Source organism: Lynx canadensis, chromosome A2 (genome assembly GCF_007474595.2).
Source record: "Lynx canadensis isolate LIC74 chromosome A2, mLynCan4.pri.v2, whole genome shotgun sequence".
Lineage (NCBI taxonomy): Eukaryota > Metazoa > Chordata > Mammalia > Carnivora > Felidae > Lynx > Lynx canadensis.
This window is the reverse complement of record NC_044304.2, coordinates 161,285,814-161,309,836: the sequence shown is the minus strand read 5'-3', so window position 1 is coordinate 161,309,836 and position 24,023 is coordinate 161,285,814. Positions and strand designations below refer to the sequence as shown.

The following is a 24,023-nucleotide window of genomic DNA, read 5'->3' as shown; positions in this document are numbered from 1 at the left end:
TGTCTAGGGAGTTAGCTTAAATTTCAATTTCTTATATTTGAATGGAATCAAGAAACTTACAAGTTAAAAAGTGTATCGTCAAGTACATACTAGAGAACAGGAGCTATGTCTTTTACACCCTCATGACCTTTGTGGCAGGCAGACAGTCCCTTGCACACACCATGGACCACATAACGAGCGAATGAGATACTTTAATACCGTATTTGTAAAACAAGGTCGTGACTGTCAAGCTTTTTGCTCTATGTGGTAACCCTTTAGATAAGGGTCAGCGAACTGTTCCCATAAAGGGCGAGACAGCAGATATTTCTGGCTTTGTGGGCCAGACTGTTTTTATTTTTTCTTTTAACGTTTATTTATTTTTTTTAGAGAGTGAGCGTGGGGCAGAGAGAGGAAAACAGGATCTGAAGCAGGCCCCGCACTGTCAGCGCAGAGGCCAGTGCGGGCCTTGAACCACGTCCTGAGCCACGGAGGACCAGACCATTTCTGATGCAAGCACCCTGCTCAGGCCCTGAAGCACAAAGGCGACCGCAGACAACACAGAAACCAGCGCTCCCCTGCTTTCACTGGCGCGGTCCGATGGAACTTTCCACAGCGACGGAAGTAGTGTGCCATCTATCAAGCACCTGAAGTACAGATACCGTGACTTAGGAACTGTTCATTTTAGTGACTGCCAATGTAAACAGCCACACGTAGTCAGTAACGACTGCACTGCACAGCACTGCTTTGGACTAACCAACTAGCCAATTTTACCTCTGGTCAAAAGACTTAAAGAGTGTGAGTTAATTTTTAAAGCTAAAAAAGGACTCTGAGTATATCACAGGGTGAAAATGGAAAGAGAAAACACGATGTAAAATTTCTAACCATTCACAGATCATACTAGTAAATAACTGAACTTCTAAGCAAATTAATCTCAGCTCAAGCAGTAGGATACGTGTAGAGCTCCATGTATCTGGATTTCGCCATACTTTGTCTGGTATATACTTGCTGGATTCCAGCGCGGAGGTCGTCCCAGATCTGGTCAAGGCCAATCTGCTTCAGTCCATGGGGATTCTGACTCCTGTTTGATGACATCGTGAGCGATATTCTTAGGTCGTCCAGTGCAGCAATCCAAACTCAAGGTACAGCTAATTCTCCATCAGATGAAAATATACAGTATCATTCCAAATTTATTCACAGCAGCTCAGAAAGGATGTCCTTTGTATGTAGAGAATGAAATCTCATTGCAGGCAAACCTAAGGAAGAAATAAAGCCAATTAATTCTTTCTCGACATCCTGGGGTGGGTAATGGGGTGCCTGCCACGCACACAGAAATATTCAGTCTGTGGGCATTAGTGGGCACCACTCTAATCTAGAGAATATTTCTCTTTCTCTGTGGAAACAAACTCATGTTAGATGGTCTACGTACAGAGATAAGCTTACTTATCAGGGATTTAGGTCGGAATCCTATGAACTCACAAGAAAAGTGTTCACAAGAAAAGCCGGGTGAAACTGCAGAAGCACAGCTAACACTGTTGCTCTTTTTTGCCTCCTGAAGGTATCAAAACTTAAACTTAACCACTTGGCCTGCATAACAACTAGAAAGATAAACTCAAAGGAAAAAAGGCAAAGCTAACTCCCAGAAAGCGAAACACAAACACCTAAAAAGTAGGAAAAACCAACCGCACTAGTTACCTGTGAATTCTAACAGTTTTTCACTTAGCACTTTGCAGGAATGCAGATGTTGGGGAGGTTGAAGGTGCAGGGAAACGGTCACTCCCCCTTTTAGAAGGGAATTTGGCAGGAATCATCAAAATTTAAAATGTCCCCTAAATTCAGTGGCCGGGGTCTGAAGCTCAGCTCCACACCTACTAGGTATGAGGTCTTCGACAAGGTACTTCACTTCTCAGCCTCGATTTCTTAATCCTCAAAAGGGGGGGGCAGATCATTTTTCTCAGACAGTTACTGTGAAGTCTAAATAAGATAATGCCTCTGTCATTTACTACCTTATCGATATTTAACACATAGTCAACGCTTCACAATTAATACTGGCTATTATTTCCAAGTGTATAAGGCTCCTGCAAAATAGAATTTAATGCTTCAGGATTTCAGATCCATAGATAAAGGGCCGGAGGTATTCCATAGCCTAGTAACTCAGTACTTCTCAATACGTAATACTACAGTCACACCTTAAGGATCATCTACGTACATCACACTGAAATGTGGAGGTTTTTAAACAAGTACTTCTATTGTCAAATTAAGAAACATTGAATTATTTGAATGGCTCCATACAATAAATGTTGGAGGTAAATGATGTCTGGAGCAGTAAGAATGGGTTGTCAAAGCTTGCCAGTGCAAATTTGAGTTCAGCAAGTAATTCGGTACATTCTCCATCTTCCATGGCATTGGCGCTCCCTGTAGGCTAAGGCACATTTGAGGAGAATGTAGTTCATACTTGTGGATCAAGTCCGAAAACCAAATCATCTCTAATATTTATTTAGCTTTTACGGAGGCTTCACGCCCAGTGTGGAGCCCAACGCGGGGCTTGAACTCACGACCCTGAGATCAAGACCTGAGCCAAAATCAAGAGTCAGACGCTTAACCAACTGATGCACCCAGGCACCCCTCTACTAATTATAATCTAAGCTCTGGGACCTACTATTTTATGAAGCCACACTACCACTCTTGATCCTGCAAGTATTCTACAGCATACGCTCAAAGAAGTATGCTCAAATGTAGAACATAAACGTATCTGACAGAAGAATTCCCTCAAGTTTTAGGGAAACCAACCACCCAGCAGCCACTTCGCAAATGCTCCCGGAATCTATGTTCCATCTGCCTTTCCTTCCATCTCCCTTGGGAGGATCATACCCACCAACACCCCACTTGACAGTGTGCTTGGACCCGTAGTAGCGCCTGGTGGTGCGACCTATTTAAACCCGCACTCCTTGTGTTCCACCCGGGGGCAATCATCACGTCAACTCCCCGGACTCACACACACTTCAGTTAATTCTAACTTAGATAAGCCTTCTCAGACCCATCCAGATCTCTTTTACTCCTCTTTCTTCCCGTTTAATTCCTAGCAGCAACCGGGAAAAATGTTCCACTCTTTCCATTTTCACCTTTTCCTCACCGTATCACTTCCACTGGGCCGCATAAAAGTACCTTCAAGTTCAACGGGTTACTACGGGGACGTGTCCCAACCTCCTTCCTTCAAACCCCCACCTGCCAGTGACTCACGAAGTGTATCTCCAACCCAAACTGCTTCTCTCGAGTCCAGGCCCATCTACACATCTCAGTGCCCAGTTCACACCCCCTCCTAGACCTCGCACACCCAGCAGGCATACAGCTGAACGCAGGAGCTGCCCCCAGATCCCCCGTTCACCGGTGCTGCCCATCTCAGTGAGTGCCAGAAACCTGGGATAACTCGAATGCCTCGTTCCTGTTCTTTCACATCTGAGCGCTACTGATTTTAACCTTCGAGGTCACGTCACATCCACTCACTACTACCTCCGTTTCCTTCCCCAGCGGTCACTGTCGTCATCGTCGTCGTCATCATCATCATCACCGCCGCCACTCCCCAGGCTGCTTGTGCCCGGAAAGCTCCTGTGCTTCCCCGCCCACGTCCAGCCAGGTGACACTCACTAGAAGTCCCAGACCAGTGAGGTGCGCCCACCTCGTGGGACTTTCCCTTCTGAACTCTCATTCCTGGTAATCCCAGGCCTGTGTCTCTCCCTTCTCTGTAGAGAAGGATTCATGGCACAGAGACCATCTCTTTTGCTGAGAACCTAGTGCGGAGCCTGGCACACAGATCAATGTTGTATATGAATAAATGAAATTAACAAACTGGGGAACTGAAAAGCTGTATGTTTTTAAAGGATTTAGAAATAATGAAATATCACCATTATAAAGCATCTGAACTTACCCTCGAACCCTCACTTAGAATCTCCATTAAATTCTATCTTGTTTCTTCACTTTTTCCTTCAAACACTAGATTTTAGGCTGAAATTTTTCTTACTGATTCATTTACTAATGTTGTTATTCTGCTCACTACAAACGTATACATATTTTAACACAGTGTTTAAACAGACTTGTAAGACGCCCAGGAGTTCAGTGATCAGTAATATTTTACTGAACGAATATTTAGTACGAAACTACCACGTGCCAGGCACTATTGTGGGTACTGTCTTATGTACTCTTAATAATAGTAAATCAGGGGCGCCTGGGTGGCGCAGTCGGTTAAGCGTCCGACTTCAGCCAGGTCACGATCTCGCGGTCCGGGAGTTCGAGCCCCGCGTCAGGCTCTGGGCTGATGGCTCAGAGCCTGGAGCCTGTTTCCGATTCTGTGTCCCTCTCTCTCTGCCCCTCCCCCGTTCATGCTCTGTCTCTCTCTGTCCCAAAAATAAATAAACGTTGAAAAAAAAAAATTTAAAAAAAAAATAAAAAAATAATAGTAAATCAAAACAGACACAACTCTACTGCTGTGGAATAAAGCACCTAAGAAGCTAACCCATTAACTTTTGGTATGTGACACACTTGTAAAGTGGAAAATTTATGTACTACGCATTTGTGTACCAAAAATATTTGCTAAGAACCAATTACAGTAAGATTGGAGGTTAACTTTAAAGATAGTTAGTTCTGGCCCTCCCTTTTACGGAAGCAATCAAACCTAACCAATGTTACAACGCTAGAAAGTGTCAGAACCACAAGCCTGACATCTGGATTCTGAAAAGTCAGTATTCCTCAATACCCTGGTGTGAATTTTAGGTTCTTTCATTTTTAGGGTCTCAACAAATAGGGAACCAATTTCAACAGTCACAAACCAATCAATGTGATACATCACAACAATGAAAAAGGATACGAAACCATATGATCATTGCAGTAGATGCAGAAAAAGCATTTGACAAAGTACAACATCCATTCATGATAAAAACCCTCAACAAAGTAGGTTTGGAGGAAACACACCTCAACATAATAAAGGCCATTTATGAAATCCCATGGCCAACATCATACTCAATGGGGAGAAACTGAGAGCCTTTCCCCCAAGGTCAGGAACAAGACAAGGATGTCCACTCTCACCACTTTCATTCAACATAGTCCTGCAAGTCCTAGCCACAGTTATCAGACCAGAAAAATAAATAAAAAGCATCCAAAGCAACAAGGAAGAACTAAAACTCTATTTGCAGACGACATGACACTATCTAAAGAAAACCCTAAAGACTCCACCAAAAAACTAGACCTGATAAAGGAATTCAGTGAACTCGGCAAAATCAAGGTACAGAAACCTGTTGCATGTCTATGCACTAATAATGAAGCAGCAGAGAGAGAACTTAAGGGAATAATTCCATTTACAACTGCACCAAAAATAATAAAATACCTAGGAATAAACTTAACCAAAGAGGTGAAAGGCCTGTACTCTGAAAACTATAAAACACTGATGAAAGAGATGGAAGACAACACAAATGGCAAGACATTCCATGCTCACGAACTGGAAGAACAAATACTGTTAAAACGTCTACACCACCCAAACAATCTACAGATTTAATGCAATCCCTATCAATACCTACACATTTTTCATAGAACTAGGACAAACAATCCTAAAATTTGTATGGAACCACAAAAGACCCCAGATAGCCAAAGCAGTCTTGACAAAGAAATACAAAACTGGAGGCATCACAATTCCAGACTACATGTTATATTACAAAGTTATAGTGATCGAGACAGTACAATACTGGCACAAAAACAGACACATAGATCAGTGGGACAGAAGAGAAAACCCAGAAATAAACCCACAATCATATGGTCAATTAATCTTCAACAAAGAAGGCAAGAATATGCAAGAGGAAAAAGACCATCTCTTTAATAAATAAATGGTGCTGGGAAAACTGGACAACTACATGCAAAAGAAGGAAACCAGGCCACTTTCTCACACCATACACAAAAATAAACTCAAATGGATTAAAGACCTAAATGTGAGACCTGAAATCACAAAATCCTAGACAAGAGCACCGACAGTATTACTACTTCTACGACATCAGCTAGAGCAACGTTTTTCTAGATATGTCTCCTGAGGCAAGAGCAATAAAAGCACAAATAAACTGTTGGGACTACATAAAAATAAAACCTTCCACATGCAAAGAAAACAACAAAACTGCAAGGCAACCTACTGAATGGAAGAAGATATTTGCAAATGACATGTGATAAAGGGTTAGTACCCAAAATATATAAAGAACTGATACAACTCAACACCAAAAAGACCCCAAATAAACCAATTGAAAAATGTGCAGAAGATGAAAAGACATTTCTCCAAAAAAGACACCTAGTTGGCCAACAGACGCATGGAAAGATGTTCAACATCACTCATCATGAGGGAATACAAATCAAACTACAATGAGATAGATCACCTCACACCGATCAGAATGGCTAAAATCAAAAACAGAAGAAACAAGTGTCGGCCAGGATGTGGAGAAAAAGGGACCTTCTTGCACTGCTTGTGGGAATGTAAACTGGTGCAGCCGCTGTGGAAAACAGTATGGAGGTTCCTTAAAACACAACTACCCTATGATCCGGTAATCGTACTAAGTACCCACAAAATACAAAAATACTAATGCAAAGGGATACATGTACTCCTATGTTATTGCAGCATTTATAACAGTAAAATTATGGAAGTGGCCCAAGTGTCCATCAACTGATGAACGGATAAAGATGTGGTGCATATATACAACGGAGTATTATTCAGCCATAAAAGAAGAATGAAATCTTGTCATCTGCAACAACATGGATGGAGCCAGAGTATAATGCTAAGCAAAATAAGCCAGAGAAAGATAAATACCATATGGTATCACTCATAAGTGGAATTTAAGAAACCAAACAAATGAGCAGAGAAAAAAGGAGAGACAAACCAAGAAACAGACTTACCTATAGAGAACAAACTGATGCTAACCAGAGGGGAAGTGGGTGGGGGGACGGATGAAATAGCCGATGGGGATTAAAGAGTACACTTCTCACGAGGAGCACTGAGCAGAGAGAATTTGTTGACTCACCGTACTGTACGCCTGAAGCTAACAGAACATGGTATCTTAACAATACTGGAGTTAAAATAAAAAACTTTTATTTTATTATAAAATAATAATACTCCACTCTCCTAACTCAGCATCGGCATCCAAATATGCCCAAACACGTTCTTTCTGTGCTCTTTCTTCCTCTACTACACTTCCCATTCCAGTTCTAAGTCTTTACACCAAGACTCACTCACACTCTAGAAGATCAAACACAACCTTTTCATGTTAAAATGTCAGGTTGACAGCACTCATCATCGGGGAAAGACAAATCAAAACCACGGTGAGATACCACCTCGCACCTGTCAGAATGGCTAACATGAACAACTCAGGCAACGACGGATGTTGGCGAGGATGCGGAGAAAGAGCAACGCTTCTGCACGGCGGGTGGGAATGCAAACTGGTGCAGCCGCTCTGGAAAACAGGATGGAGGATCCTCAAAAAACTAAAAATAGAACTACCCCACGACCCAGCAATTGCACTACTAGGCATTTATCCACAGGATACAGGTGTGCTGTTTCAAAGGGACACACGCACCCCCATGTTTATAGCAGCACCATCGACAATAGCCAAAGGATGGAAAGAGCCCAAACGTCCATCGATGGATGAATGGATAAAGAACATGTGGTATATATACGTATATACAATGGAGTATTACAATGGCAATTACTGCCATTTGGAACTAGAGGGTATTATGCTAAATGAAACTAGTCAGAGAAAGACAAATATCGTGATTTCACTCATATGAGGACTTTAAGAGACAAAACAGATGAACATATGGGAAGGGAAGCAAAAATAATATAAAAACAGGGAGGGGGACAAAACAGAAGAGACTCTTAAATACAGAGAACAAACTTAGGGTTGCTGGAGGGGTGGTGGGGTGGGGGGTGGGCTAAATGGGTAAGGGGCATTAAGGAATCTACTCCTGAAATCATCGTCGTGCTATATGCTAACTCAGACATAAATTTAAAAAATAAATTAAGTTAAAAATAAATAAATAAAAATACAATGCCAAGTTGACTCTACTACACACACTTTGCGTCTAGTTCTATACGTGTAACTTTGTACCACGGCACACCTCAGTTTATATGCAGAATATGCTGGAAAATAAGCAAACTAGTCTATTTGAAACTACCTGCTCTAGTTTTCTATCATCCCCACTGAGTATTCAGGGTTCATACATAGCTGACGTGAGGTTCTCAAAAATTCACAACGTCCTCACCTATTTAAGCAAATAGTTTAAAGAGGACATCCTTACCTCGTAGTCTCAGTATCCCCCTAGGGAGTCTCACACCCTTACGCTTCAACATTTATTACTAATATGACAGAAGAGGAATCCAGAACTTAGTCGACAAGGAGACGTTCCAAGTAAGCACATGAGGAAAATGTCTTCGAGGTGAGGCCATGCGCTGACAGCAACAGCCCACCTGCTGGTGTCTGGGTGGCCCCTCTGGGGCAGAGGCAGGGACAGAGTTTGGGTGGGAGATGCTTCTTAGGAATGAAGCGTCTGCCCCCCGCAACACCCCCCACCCCGGCCCCCAGCTCTGCAGTCAGCCCTGTCAATGCTACACACAAGGCCGCACGGGCCTCAGTGGCTGGAAGTGGGCCAGGCCGGGCAGCTCTCTGCGGCCGAGGCGGGCCTGGAGGAGCTGAAAGCCGGGGCCGTCTGCTGCCCGTGCCGCCCACGCTGGCAGTCAAGTCCCCTCTCGAAGGGGCAGCCAGGTGGGGCACCCGCGTATCCACCAGGCTGTCCCAACGGACACACGGCGCTCTGGTAAGCGGTTCTCCACTTCGGGGCGAGGGGGCAAGGGGCTAATCTGCGCGTGCGTCGCCCAAGTGTCTGGTGAACTAAACGGACAGGAAGACTGCTTGGGGTGATAACCCACGACGCAGGCGCCCACGAGGCCTTATCTGCCAGGACTGCAACTTCGGAGACAGAGCACTTTACAAACGGGACAGCCTCCACCTCACGACCAGGCCATCCAAACTGCCCATGGCCTTGAGCAGACTTCATAAAAAGAGTTTCGAGTGGTTTTTAAGTAAGGAGTAAAAATATTTTAGCTAAAAACCTTTGGAGGTCCAAAAAGCCAATCAATACAAGAAACAAATGGCAAAAGTCAACCAGATATCTATTCAGGAAACCAGGCAGTTTTCAAGAGTATTCTGGTATCGCAAACCCCTGATGTTACAGCGTTCACGTCTGCGGTCACGAACATCCAGGAGAAACGCCGATTTATACAGGAAACCGAGGCACAAAACGCAACCGGTCAAGGACAGGAAGCAGAGGCAGCCCAGCTGCACCTCACGAAACTGAACAAATCACCACAAATGCAGACACCCCGCGCTCTTCTCCTTTGTGTCCGCCTAGGAAAGCAAGACGGCGGAATGGGACACGAGTCAGAATAAACAGCCTAACAGGAGAAAGGAGGTTGTCTATTTAAGGACTCCCCTCAAAGACCGTGTTGTTCCAAAGGGACAGAAAAGTCAACGGAATCCGTAGTAAACAGACTTTCTAACAATTCACACTGTGAACCAACCAAACAGCCGATTTCTCAACATTAATGGTGCACAGGATGTCTTCGCTGAGGAGGAGTGCTAGGTAAACAACCTCCAGGAATCCTGAAAAACACCTCCTCTTTGCTATGAGGAAGTCAGAGTTTCAGTAGTAATAAAAGGGCTCTTTTAAATGAGCACTTACAACAGCCTACCACTGAACGCTGACTGAATATCAACTGAATGGAGCATCAAGGGATACGGGAGACGCTAACTGCGGCGAAGTTGACAAGTTCGTTGGCTACGAGACTCGAGAGGCCTTAATAAGCGGATGCCTCTTGTGAATCTCCGTCAAAACGACAGTATAAAGCACTTCTCATTCGAGCGGACTTGGCCATAGAGTGCTTTTTCCTGAACAGATCTCAGGTTTCTTCAAGAAAACTAATGTTTTGGGGCGCCTGGGTGGCGCAGTCGGTTAAGCGTCCGACTTCAGCCAGGTCACGATCTCGCGGTCCGTGAGTTCGAGCCCCGCGTCGGGCTCTGGGCTGATGGCTCGGAGCCTGGAGTCTGTTTCCGATTCTGTGTCTCCCTCTCTCTCTGCCCCTCCCCCGTTCATGCTCTGTCTCTCTCTGTCCCAAAAATAAATAAACGTTGAAAAAAAAAAAAAAAATTTAGAGTGCTTTTTCCTGAACAGATCTCAGGTTTCTTCAAGAAAACTAATGTTTTGGGGCGCCTGGGTGGCGCAGTCGGTTAAGCGTCCGACTTCAGCCAGGTCACGATCTCGCGGTCCGTGAGTTCGAGCCCCGCGTCGGGCTCTGGGCTGATGGCTCGGAGCCTGGAGTCTGTTTCCGATTCTGTGTCTCCCTCTCTCTCTGCCCCTCCCCTGTTCATGCTCTGTCTCTCTCTGTCCCAAAAATAAATAAACGTTGAAAAAAAAAATTAAAAAAAAAAAAAAAAGAAAACTAATGTTTTAAGGAACAACACAGCTTTATTTACTTATTTATTTTTAAAGATTACTCTGCACTGGTCCCTACTCATTTCTAACTAACGCTCACAGAGCTGACCACACACTTTTGCAACTTTTTCTTTAATAACGAAATACATCTCACTTAATGAAATGTATCTCGTTTTTGTGAGCTAAAATCCTATTGTTCATCAAACTAGTCCCCTGCTAAAGAGCTTTAGGTGTTTACTTTAACAGTTGTGACACTGTAGCAGGCAGCCTTCTAAGGATTTCTCTTCTGCTGACTTGAGTGTGCGTGATAAACGCCTATATGTATCATCTATGTGATAAATGCACGACGGAACCACCTACCAGGTCAGAACACAGTGGAGGAGGAACAGATTGGTGGGAGGCAGTTTACTTTTGGACACGGTGGATCTGAGAAGCATCACAGAAGCATCCTGGGAAGCTGGGCTCTGGAGAGATCATTCTGACAGGTGCTACTGGAGTCTGAGAACCAGCGTTAATCAGAGAAATTGCAGAAAGAGATGGGCCCAAAGTCAGCCCTGAGAACATTTAGAAACTGACTAGATGATGGGGAACCACAGAGTCTGTACCTGCAAAGTTACAGCCCCAAACAATGAGAGGAGCCCCACTCCAGAGGCCAAGGGAAGAAAAGGCCATGGCGGGCAGGGCCTCATCGTGGTCCTACAAAAGGCTCTGCCCTCTACTTCTTGTATGATCTTGGGTAAATCACTTAATGTATCTCAGAGGGGTCAGGATTAAGTGAGGCAGCACAGTGAATAAAGGCTATTATTTTCATCGTCATCGTATCTGAAATGCAGCTTCTGGTTTCAGTTCTATTTAAGCCACTGGGGACGCTTCAGCAAGGAAAGTCTCACTGCAGCCTTCAGGACAGAAATCAACTGGAACGGGTTGGAAGACACAGAAATGCAGACCGTTTTGGCCAAGAAGGGGTGAAGAAAGCGGGAAGAGGGGTGTGAGGTCTGAGAAAGGCCGAGAGACAGGACAGAAGGCTGGCGCTAGTATTTGGCAGCGGCCCGCCAGATCGACGACGCTGAAAGTGGGGTGGTCTGTTGACAAGGCCGAGGCTGAGGGCCCCGGCCTGAGAACAACGGGAACACGGTGGAGCTCAAGGAAGTGAAGGTCAAGGCACCAGGAGCACCGTCCCCATAGGCAGTGAGTCATCTGAGATGATGGTGCTGAGGAACGGAGCGGAAGACCGAGCTGGGCGCCAGACTGCCCGGTGAATTTCGCCAGTCCTTGGCGACAGGCGACCACTACTGGGAGCAGAGCGGGCGGGGCCTCCAGAGAGTGAGTCTCTGACCACGGCCCGTCAACACCGGGCGGGGTCGGGGGCACTGAGCCACCTTCAACCTGGAGGCTGGTGGAATGTGGGAGAACACGAACAGCCACAGCTTGGCTTCCAGGAGGCTTCAGCTCCGGAGATGAGCGAGAAAGTTTAAGGATGTGGACAGAGGCTACAGAGGGGCGTCCTCGTCACGGGGTCAGACTCCAGGGAGCTCTGCGGAGAAGTAGGTGGGGGCAGAAGTGAGGGGAGGGGGGCACGGTTCTGGCAGAGAGGCCGTGCAATGCAGCTGTGGGGGTGCTAGGTGTCACCGCGGCCACTGGGAGACACAGAGGCGATTTACCGATTTAAGCGTCTAGTTGCAGGAAGGAGGGTGGCCTCCACTTTATGAGACTCGGCCCCCAAACTGGACTACAGGGCCAAGCGTTTCTTCACCAGACATCTAAGCAATTAAGCTTTTCTGTGTTCTCCTAAGGTATCAGTCCCCTGACAGTTCCTCAAGCACAACAGGTAGGAATATACATTCTCAAGACCCTTAAGGAACAAAACTACATCTCTACTCCGGGGGAGAAACCCACCTTATCCCTTATCCCCACCTCACTTTCACCTCAACTGCTCCAAAGGCCAGATAACCGCTTTTGCCTGTTAATGAAGTCCTGATATTTGCCCCCATTTCTGAAGACCAAACACTTCTAGCAGGTACTGTTGCAGCAGCCAATGCTGAGGAGTGTGAGAGCAAGATCATTCAGATCCGAGTTGTGACAGGAGTGCAAACGACAAGGTTTTTCCAAAAAAAAAAACAAACGACTATTTCTAGTGCTTCAGTTAGGTGGATGGCTTTTAAAAAGTAGAAAGATTAAAAAAAAACACTGACTTAAAATGTTAGTTTTTTCTAAACGTAAAGGCTATATTAGAGTCAGTGAAAATGTAATAAAATTCACCGTTAAAAAACAAGTTCTTTCTGTAAGTGGTCTGAGGTGATCGATGAAAATGATCCGTTATTCACACGACCCAGGAAACCCCACAAAACCATGCAAATCCAGTGACTCAAATCTCCGCGTTCACCTTAAGAACATTTGTGAAACTGCCCGGGCCGTCACCGGTATGCACACCTGAAAAGCCACCAAGTATCAGAAGGAGGTCACTTTGCAGAAGCAATGTGTGCCATTCTGTCGTTAAAATGGTGGAGCTGGGCACATGTGCCACCAAAGGGGGGGCGGGATGCAGGGCCGGTGGCCCACAGAGTCCTGAACTTTTTCTGCACGCGCTTAAAACCAGAGTCGCTGAAACGAAAGGTTGAGATGCAGCTTCCCTGGTCACCGAGCACAGCCAGGTGAGGAAATCCCAGAGCTCATGGCCGGGTTTACCCCCTCGGGAGCATCTCCTGCCAGTCTGGGATGATCCTGACTGAAAGGGAGCAGACTGTCCCCTAAACCAGGGGGAAGAGGTCGCATGGAGTGGAAAAGGTTTCCCGCAAGAAACCGAAGACACAGAAACGAGAAGGAATTTAGCTTTTCTGGTTCAGTTAACATTTTAAATCTGATTCAAAATTTACATGATCCTGGGTATTACTCAACCAAGGAATTACTTCTTTTCTAACACTTGGGTAAAAGAACGCATAACCCCCCCCCCCCCCCGGCTCTGATTTGCAACATGGCACGTGAGACACGAACGAACCGCAGGATGGTTTACACCCAGAGGAACTTGTGTGTGCGTGCGCGCGTGTGCACACCAAACACGTGCTTTCACTGTATTGCCTTGTATGAGCGACAACAAAAACCCAAACCTGCAAACAACCCACACGTCCACTAACAGGAGAAATCAAAACTAAACCGGCGGACACGCACACAACAGACGAGTTTCGGAAAGACTCGCGAGCAAAACAGGTGACAGAAAAAGGAGTACGTACAGAACGATAATGTTTTTATATAGAATACTGGTTTTTTACACAAGAGTACGTCTAGGAGAGGAGAGAGGGCCGCCCCCCCCCCCCAAGAACGGGAAGGCCCTTGCCTGGCGGGGGGCACGGCCACTGCGGTTTCACGGTGCTGGAGCGGAAGAACAGCAACAACAAAATACCAGATTTGTTAGGGACACATTCTGTCATGCATGAAATGACAGGATGGCCGGGATTTACTCCAAAATACGGCAGGAAAGAGAAGCTGAGTGACAGATGCGTACGTTCTATCTGTACACTGTGTTCTATCTTCCATGATAAAAAGCTAACAGAAACCTGAGCAAACCTACCCGACGGGCGAAGTAAAAAAAAAAAAAAAAAAAAAAAAAAAAAAAAAAGCCGGACGGAAAGCAAGAGAATGGGAGGGAGGACAATTCAAGCCCGGGCTGCCGGGAAGGGATGGGAATGGGAAGCGGCCCACGCGGAGCTTGGGGGGTGGGGCGGAACAGGAAGTGGACTATTCCAGAAGGTAGCAGGGGGGCTCCCCCGTGTCACTGCAGAGGTCTGTAGGGTCGTAAAGCCGCAGCAGAGGCTCGGGTTCCTCGCGATCTGGCTGGTCCAGAAACACACCAGAAAACAATCCAGCAGGTTAAAGGTACTTAAAGGTACTCAACGCCATTTACAACGGACACCGCAGCGTCGCCAGGCTGAGATATTCTTAAATTTTATTAGAAATTCTTCAATCCCCGGGCGCCTGGGTGGCTCAGTCGGTTAAGCGTCCGACTTCTCTCAGGTCACGATCTCACAGGCTGTGGGTTCGAGCCCCGCGTCGGGCTCTGTGCTGACAGCTGGGAGTCCGGAGCCTGCTTCAGGTTCTGTGTCTCCCTCTCTCTCTGCCCCTCACCCGCTCACACTCTCTCTCTCTCAAAAATAAACGTTAAAAAAAAAAAAAGAAAGAAATTCTTAAATCCCCCCGAAGTGTCAGCCCACGGGATGCCTGGACAAGAGGCCGGAGAGGCCAGCCGGGGTTTGACGCGCGGCTGAGAGGAGGTGAAAACAGAGCAGCCGCCTCCGGCCCCACTGGCCCCCCTCGCAGCGTGGGGTGGCGGCCCCTCCGCTCCGCCGCGGCCGCAAAACCCTGTGCACACTGGCAGCCGCACGCCGCCCCTCAACCCGGCTCCTGGTCCTCCCTTCCTGCCCGCTCTCAGGGTCCAGGACCCAACGCCGCCCCCGCTGCCTCTCCTCCCACCTGGGTTCCGGGAGCCTCGGCTGCGCAACTCAAAATCCCGGCGGTCACGAAAGCACCCTTTCCCCTCGAAGGGCCCTACGCCTTCGCCGCCTTCGCCGCCCCGCACGGACGCGCCCCTCCATCCGGGACCCCTGCCGACACTTCCGGGGGGGGGGGCCCTCCCCGGGCCTCCCGACTGGTCTCTCCACGTTCAACCTGACCAACTCCCTTCCGCGTTTCCCACGTTGCGAAGACAAGTCAGCTTTGACCCCTCCCTGTCCTCACCTCGTCGTAAAGTCGGGGCTCCCCTCCTAGCTCCCGCGTCCCCACGGCTCTCCGTACCCACTACACGACTCCAGTCCCCGCGCTCTCGTCTCACCTGGGTCACTAACACAAGCCTCTTCGCCGACCTCGCTGTCGCCAGTCTTACCCCTTCCGATCCACCCTCCACACTGCCGCCCGAGTTACTTTCTAAAACACCAACAGCGATTCGTTCTGGTGAATGAATTCATTCCAGTGACCTTCGTCTACACTCCACCGCATCCCTGACCGCCCACCCCCGGTGCGCATCAAGTAGGACTGCTCCACGTGGGTGTCTTATCTGTGTAGGGAAAGGACAGAGTATTTTACTGCAGGCTACGATGCGAGGCTCTGTACCAACAGGAGCTTTAATACCTTCTCTCCCTTAATCCTCACAATAACTATACCTTCTGCACGTATCATCTCTTACGAATGAGGAAACTCAGACTCAAAGATACTCATTTGCCCCAAGTCACTGCAAATAAGTAGCAAGGACTCAGAACACTAAATGTTTAGAGTCCAAAGCCATGTTCTGTCCATCACCCCATCCCACACTGCTTGCTCCCTTACTAAGGTGAGATTTCTTCCTCCACTTCGTTAAGAAGCATGCTACCAAGAGATTACACAACCTGGCTTCCAAAAGAACCACACAAAATGCCAAGTGAAAACTGCATGATGAGAATACGTAACAAGTTCAAATGACTGCAAACGCAAGATCACGGAAGAACTAGCAAATTCACGAAACAGACATTTATACTTACACTCCCAAATCTGTTTAAAACGGTTTCATTTGAATATTCATAAATTATCATTTGAATGTTAATTATTTAAAATTTTAACCTTTTTAATCAAGAAGGAATCTTAAAGATGCTAGAACAGGGGCTAATATCTTATAAATGTAGGCCAACAATGTGCACATTCAAGAATGAGGGTTTCACTTGTACATCTATAAGCAAAGGCATTTACCACCTTAGAAGTTTACATGGCTTCATGACTGAAATTCAAGGCTTGCCAAATTTACTTACTTATAAAGTATATTATTACATTTCTATATAGAACTAAGGGATCACAATAAAGTTCAAGCAATTACAGTGGACAAGAAGTATAAAAAAATTCAATTAATATCTTAATAGATGGCTTTTAGAGACATTATCTGAATTGTCTCTCTACTTACTTGAAGTCATTCAAACATTTAAATCCATAGCTATAAAGTAAGAGAAGCAACAGAACCACACGGCCAAATGGGAAGTGGTTCTATTTCCTAAACAACCAATTCAAAGCCAAATCCCCAAGACCTGAATGTATCTTGAGTGCCTGAATTGCCTTATGTCTTCACTCAAAGATTTAAACATTTGGGGCATTACAAGACCAGGTTCAGTTAACATACTTACCACATGACCCATCAATTCCAGTGCTAGATATCCACCAAAAATAACCAAGAAAACATACGTCCACCTAAAGACCTATATACAAATACTCACAGCACATTTTTATTTATTTTAATTTTCCATAGCACATTTTTTAAAATTTAAGAGAGAGAGAGTGCGAGCGCAGGGGAGGGGCTGAGAGAGAGGGAGACAGAATCCCAAGCAGGCTCCACCTGCTGGTCTCGAACTCATGAACCACAAGACCTGAACCAAAATCACGAGTCAGATGGTCAACCAACTAAGTCATCCAGGCACCCCTCATAGCACATTTTTCTAACAGCCCCGAAGTGGAACAACCCAAAATGTCCAGTAACAGGTAAATGGATAAGCAAAATATCATCTATTCCCAAAAGAATACAATTTGGCAATAAAAACCAAAGTACTGACACGTGCTACAGCATGAACTCCCGAAACATCATGTTACATGAAAACCAGAACCAAGAGACCACAGACTATGTGATTCCATTCATTGTACAAAATGTCCAGAACAGACAAACTCTAGGGACAGGCAGTAGATAGGTGCCGGGCTGGGGATCAAGAGTGACTGCCAACAGGTACAACAGGATCTCTTCTAGGTGATGGAAATGCTCTAAAACCGATCTGTGTGATGGCTGCACAACTCTTGTCGCTTTACTAAAAATCAATTATTATGCATTTAAAACTGAACTTTATTTATGGTATGTGAATTATACCTCAATAAAGCTGTTAAGAAAAAAAAACAGCTTTAAAGCATGCCAGCAACACATTTTTGTGGGTCAAATTCAGTTCATTTCTAGAAAGGAATGTATCTCTCTACACAATGACCAGGTTTCTGCAAACATATGGCGCTCAGCCCAAGCAGCAGTATTATCAAGTATTCTACCAGAAAGACAACTTTCAGAACTGCTATTTAAGATGCTGCCCAGAGAGGGGCTTATATTCTCCTGCAACACACAGAAGCAAGTGAAAATGTTAATTTGAAAGGCTTAGCTGAAGGTCCCAGAAGAGATGCCCTATGGCACGTATGATTTACTGCCACATTAACAACACAGACAAAAACCGCACCAGGAGCTCAGCGGGTCTGAAAGAAATCACTCCTGGCTGCAATGATCAAGAAGGCTTCACAAGATGTGTGCTCTGAACCGCTTCTTGGGGGATGAACAGGATTTGAAGGGCAGGAGAGCGAGTGGAGGGTGCTTCACGAGGAACGAAGGGCATGAGGCAGGAAAACGAATCCCACGAGGCTGGGGGTGCAGGCACAGGACCCCAGGCCTCTGTTGTGAGTGGGCAGCGCAGGGAAGAGAGGTGTCTGATGTGACTTTGGAGACGGCAGCCGGGAGGCTCTGTGGACCTGGGATCCAAGTGCGCCTAAAGGCAGAGGAATGGATCTGGAGGCGATCAGAGCTCAGACACCGGCTGGACCTCGACTCCCAGCAACGGGAAAAGGCAAGCTGGATGCTCGAAACCACCCCAAGCAGGCACAGCGGGAGCAGGGCTGACCGGAAACGGGAGCACAGGCAGGAAAGAATGAAACATGGCAAGGCCTGCTTCTCAAACTTCTACCTACAAGCCTCCACAAATTTATCTCTGGATTCCAGAATTTGGCAGACCTTACGTTAAAAATTCACAACAACTTAACTATGGCTGATGGGAACTCTCGACACAAACGCTCCCTTGGCCGGGTCTGATGACATCACGGCCGCATTTACCCTCGGACCCAGCGACCTCACTTCTAGCACCGTGTCCCCAAAATAAACTGGCCCAAGCCCACACGAGGTTGTCAACTCTAGTTTAGTCGCTGCGAAAGCCTGGAAATTAAGCCCAAATCCACCGCCAGGGGGCAGGATTGACGGACGGCACGTCCACACAAGGGGCCACTGTGCAGACCTCGACGGCCGATAACAGGGATTTCTCCGTGTGCGCCCAGACCGGAAACGGCACAGTTCCTTCTGTGCGTCGGGGGGTAAATGCTAACACGCACGTTACGGATACGCTTTTCTTTTTCAGAAAGAAAAAAAATGGGAGGGTAAACCAAAAACTAGTAAGAATGCTACCCATGGGGGAGGGTGGAGGTGGGGGGCCCATGGACAGAATTCAGGGTGATTGTGATTGTAGATGGGGAAAGAGTACATCCTATTTTCCACTAACCTCTAGCTGAAACTTGGCAATTCCTCCGATCGTGAACGTGGGTAACAGACCACAGTAGTTATGGCAGTACCTCTGTGCCACCAAAAATGCACAGATACTTTGCTTATTCTTTGACAGTTCTTGCCAGTATCATCTATGCTCATCCTTACTTTGGAATTACGGTAGTTATAAAACCCATTCACACCGTAAGTAGGAAATAATGTTAAATGGGTTAACGTGTAATTCTCGGTGGTAGGCATGTTTGCTGTACTTTATTTAACATCTTTCATGATTAAAAAAAAAGTTATAAAACATCTGTGTCTCCCAGGAATCTCAACCGATCACACCCCCTGCTTTAGGCAGTCACTTGGCAACAATATAATTGTACTTTTTTTTTTTTTTAAGTAGGCTCCACGCCAAACATGAGGCTTGAACTCACAACCCCAAGATCAAGCACCATCCCATGCTCTCCTGACACAGCCAGAGGATCAACACTATAAATAAGTATTCATAAAAATAAATACTGTTTACACTGTAAATAAATACGAACTCATAAGCGCAAAGTCTCATGGCAGTTCTAGGTTAAATGATGATCATCCACTCATAAATCTGTCTTTATGAAATTTTTAATATCACTAAATTCAACACTTACTGAAAAAGTTCTCATGCTGGCAAAACCCCAAGGGTTAAAGGGATTAAAGAGAACCCCCGAGAGAAAGGTGATATTATTAAGAAAATGTTACGTTTAGAAGCCTAAATCTAAAGGGAAAATAAAGAGCTTCCTTTTCATACACTGAATGGGATTTAAAAAAAAAAAAAAAAAAGAACACCAAAATGAAACACCCAAGGCAGTTAAAAAATACAGAACCGGGGGCGCCTGGGTGGCGCAGTCGGTTAAGCGTCCGACTTCAGCCAGGTCACGATCTCGCGGTCCGTGAGTTCGAGCCCCGCGTCAGGCTCTGGGCTGATGGCTCGGAGCCTGGAGCCTGTTTCCGATTCTGTGTCTCCCTCTCTCTCTGCCCCTCCCCCGTTCATGCTCTGTCTCTCTCTGTCCCAAAAATAAATAAACGTTGAAAAAAAAAAAATTAAAAAAAAAAATAAAAAAATACAGAACCGGATTCCAAAGGAAACACACCTGAAGAAATGTATTTAGTACTTTACAAAAATGTAAGTTGTCTTCAACAACGCAGATCAAATCTTCAAAGCATAAAGAACAAAGAAAGGTGGCGACTAGAGCATGCACGTAAAGGACACAGGGGAAATGAGTCCCTGCCTCTCAGCCACCAAAAGGAGAGAGCGCTGCAAAGAGGGAACACACGGGTGGGAGAACCAGGGAGCCAGGGGAGGGCAGGATTATGAAATTCCAGCCCTCGACAGCGTCAAAGGTCTGCGAAACATCAAGGAAAGGGTCTGTGAGGAGAAAGTCACTGACTGCAGTAGTCCCAGGGAACGGTGGTCTTCGAGAATGTAGCTCCCACAGAGCAGAAGCCACGCGACAGCCAGGCGCAAACGGCCCACTGCTCAGAATGACGTGAGAGGACGCCGGACTCCATGTGGAGCCTGCCAGAGGCCTGCCTCCCCTGGTATCTGGTGTCGCAGGGGGTTCCTGGGACGAGCTGGGACCACGTGCTGACTCATCACCCCCATTTACCATGACGGAATAAAAGTGCGAGCAGGACACGAATTTTCCCTTGAGGTTCTAAAGCCAGCATACAAGCATGAATATTACAAACGTATAAATGAAGACGCACAGGACAACCAGCATGCTTCAGCTTCTACAACAAACCACATACCTTATTCAAAAATAACGTACAACCAACGAGAATGACTTACAACAGCGGTCTCCTAGAACAACTTCTTTGCAAGCCTCACAGCTGAACTTCACGTAACCCTGAATTCAAAGTCTGATAGCAAGTTGACTATATTCTGCCTGCATTCATGCTTCCTACTGCCCTCTACAAGGGGGTCCTCTGGGTGATCTCACCATGACCCCCCCCCCCCCCGCCACCTCAGTTCACCTCCAGGTGGGATTGAGAAAATACCATGCCATCCGCTGCAGAGAATCAAAATCCAGTGAGCACTGCCAATCACATTCACTTAGAAGGCAACATGTGGTTCCTTCAACAATGCCAGTTCTAATGCTGTTAACTCATTTTAAATTAAAGACCCAAATACCAACTGGAGATTCAGATGAGACATAAATCAGATGTAAAAATGCCTAGTTCTCTGCCTGGCCCATTGCAGAAATTCCCTCAAATGGTAGCTTGCTTTCTTCCCCCTAAAAATATAGTAAGGGGGTAGGAGATGATCCTTAAAGACCCATCTAATTCACCTGATTTCAGTCAGAAAATGATGAAAACCCATTAAGTGCATAAATACAAGGACACTTTTAATATGTCAAACATTATTCATGTAGTGTTTGTAAAACCTTCCTTAAAAATAAAAATGGAGCAAAATGAAACACCTCCCAGAAGATCACAGGAGAAAACCTAGATGGGCCTTGGGTGTGATGCCTTTTTGGATACAACACCAGAGGCACGATCCACAAAGGAAATCACTGATAAACTGGACTTCATGAAAATTTGAAACTTCTATGAAAGACAATGTCCAGAGAATGAGAAGACGAGCCACAGGGGGAGAGAAAGCATTTGCAAAAGACACATTTTATAAGGGACTGCTAACCAAAATATACAAAGCACTCTTAAAACTCAGTTAGAAAACCACTTGATTAAGAAATGGGCCGAGGCCCCTGGGTGGCTCACTTGGTTAAGTGTCAGATTTTGGCTCAGGTCATGATCTCACGGTTTGTGAGTTCGAGCCCCGCGTCGGGCTCTGTGTTGACAGCTCAGAGCCTGGAGCCTGCTTCAGATTCTGTCTCCCCCCTGTCTCTCTCTCTCTCTCAAAAATAAACATAAAAAAAAAAAAAAATGGGCGAAAGACCTTACCAAAGATATACAGACAGCAAACGAGCCTATGAAAAAACGTTCCATATCATGTGTCATCAGGGAGATGCAAATTAGAACAAGATACCTCCTACACATCTATTAGAATGGCCAAAATCTGGAACACTGACACCACCAAACGCTGGTTAAGAATATGGAGCACCAGGGGCCCTCATACACAGCCGGTGGGAATGCAGAATGGTACAGCCACCTTGGAAGACAATCGGCTGGTTTCTCAGAAAACTAAACATACTTTTACCCTATGATCCGCATCTACGCTGCTTGCTATTCACCTAAAGGAGCCGAAGACTTACGTCCACACAAAAACCTGCCCGTTTTATTCTTAACTTCCAAAAGTTGGAAGCAACCAAGATGTCCTTCAGTGGATGAATGGCTGAGTCACTAACGTGTGGTACATCCAGACAACGGAGTATTAGTCTTTACTAAAAAGAAATGAACTATTGGGTCACGAAAAGACAGAGGAATCTTAAAGGCATGTGATGAAGTCAAAGAAGCCCATCTCAAGAGGCTACACACTGTATAATTCCAACTGTAGGACATTCTGGAAAAGGCAAAACTATAGAAACAGTGAAAAGATCAGCGGTTGGTTGCCAGGGGGTTGGGGTTGGGGGAGATAGAACACAGAGGATTTCTAGGGCAGTGAAATTACCCTGCATGATACTATAATGATGGATACAGGTCACTATTCCTTTGTCCAAAACCATACAATGTACCTCACCAAGGTAGGTGATGGCATCAGCTACGGACTTTGAGCGATTTTGATGTGTCAATGTAGGTTATGGACCACTCTGGTGCAAGATGTTAATAACAGGGTGAGGCTGCGTATGTGGCAGAGGTATGTGGGAAATCTCTGTGCCTTCCTCTTTAATTCTGCTGTGGACCTACAACTGCTCTTTAAAAAAAAAAAAAAAAGTCTTTGAAAAAAAATGAGAGTAGGGGCTCATTTTTTATTTTCCTATTTCATTCATGAAATACACTTATATTTTATAATCTGGAAAGCGTGAGGAAACAAAAAGCAAATATCAAATACCATATTTGCTTGCTTTCCTGAATTCAAAATTAGGCTACTTTGCTAAGAATTACTGCTATTTGAGTAACAGAGGTTTCGATAAAGAAAACGGACACCTCTAGCTGTTACTACCAAAACGGAAAACGCAGCAGTAAGGAAGGGTCCTTCTCTGAAAACCAGGACGTCTCTTCTAGGACCAGGCCGGGGCTGGGGGGCAGGGGCCTGGGCCTCGTTCACAGTTGAGTCCTCGGCACCGAACGCAAGGCCTCAGCGCACCGCAAGAGCTCCGGAGATACTGGTGAGTCTGCTACTCCAAGGGTTTAAGACGACACCTGAATCTCCGAGGATACTTAACACGAACCGACACAAAACCCACGCAGCCCACTGGCACGCAAAACTACTACGGACATGCTGTCACCCAGCCGCGGACGGGTGCTCTCAATTCCTGCAGGCAGAGCCGGGGCTGAGAGAGAGGAGGTACGTTCACAGGATGTAGAGGCCTTAGGCACAGCTCTGACAAGAATTACTGAAACGAGCCATAAAAAATCTAACAGCGATGGCTTTAACAAAGTTAAGAAACAAGGCCAGGACTCACCGCTGTGGGGTGGGGTAAGCACAAAAGGATTTCAAGTTTCACAGCTTAGTTCTCTCTCGGCCTTTCCCCGCTCTCTAAAAACTCGCAGAGGTTTGAAATTAGCAGGCCCTCACACTTCTACCAAATGAATCAATAGAGCTGCCTTCTCGTGTTCAATCTTTGTCTTTCTAATTATAAATATGTGCGCATGCTAATTCAATTCATTCCCCAACACACCCACACACAGGATTTTGTAATAATGAGAAATTTCAGATGTCATTAAGCACAGAATTTTCTCCTCTGAACATCTTAGGCATTAAATAATTTTTCTTCTTCAGCTTGAGTACTTGAACATTTAAACCAAGAGAGTCCTTTCAAATCCTAAAAACCCACATACTGCACTCAAAGCCCTAAGTATCATTCAATTCATAACTGAACCTCCATTCAGCCAGCACATAGACCCTTCCTACTTTCATTACCACGTGACTTCCAAGGAGGGCGACCCGAGCTTCGCCAGTGTCAAGTGCTTTAGAAAACTTGGAAACCCACAGAAGACCTGTTACTACTTAACAGGTGCTGTACAGACTGACGGGTTTGTCCACAGAAACTGGTTTCCACTGCTGAAGACTGAATTGCAGATCTCAGCTTTGGCACAATGCTCCCGCAGATTTATTCAAGGATCTCGTCTGGTGCTGCCGTGTATTTTATTTCCAAGCATT

The 24,023-nt window shown here is 45.8% G+C and overlaps 1 protein-coding gene across 2 annotated transcripts in view; it reads right to left on the bottom strand.

Annotated features, from left to right (window-relative positions):
- CUL1 (cullin 1) overlaps window positions 1-24,023 on the bottom strand; it is a 108,350-nt gene that overhangs the window by 70,199 nt on the left and 14,128 nt on the right. For both annotated transcript variants that reach the window (XM_032592473.1, XM_030308686.1), the window contains exon 2: window positions 932-1,232. In XM_032592473.1, the coding sequence (XP_032448364.1) occupies window positions 932-1,071 (140 nt within the window). In that variant the 5' untranslated portion in view covers window positions 1,072-1,232. The remainder of the gene's footprint in view (window positions 1-931; window positions 1,233-24,023) is intronic.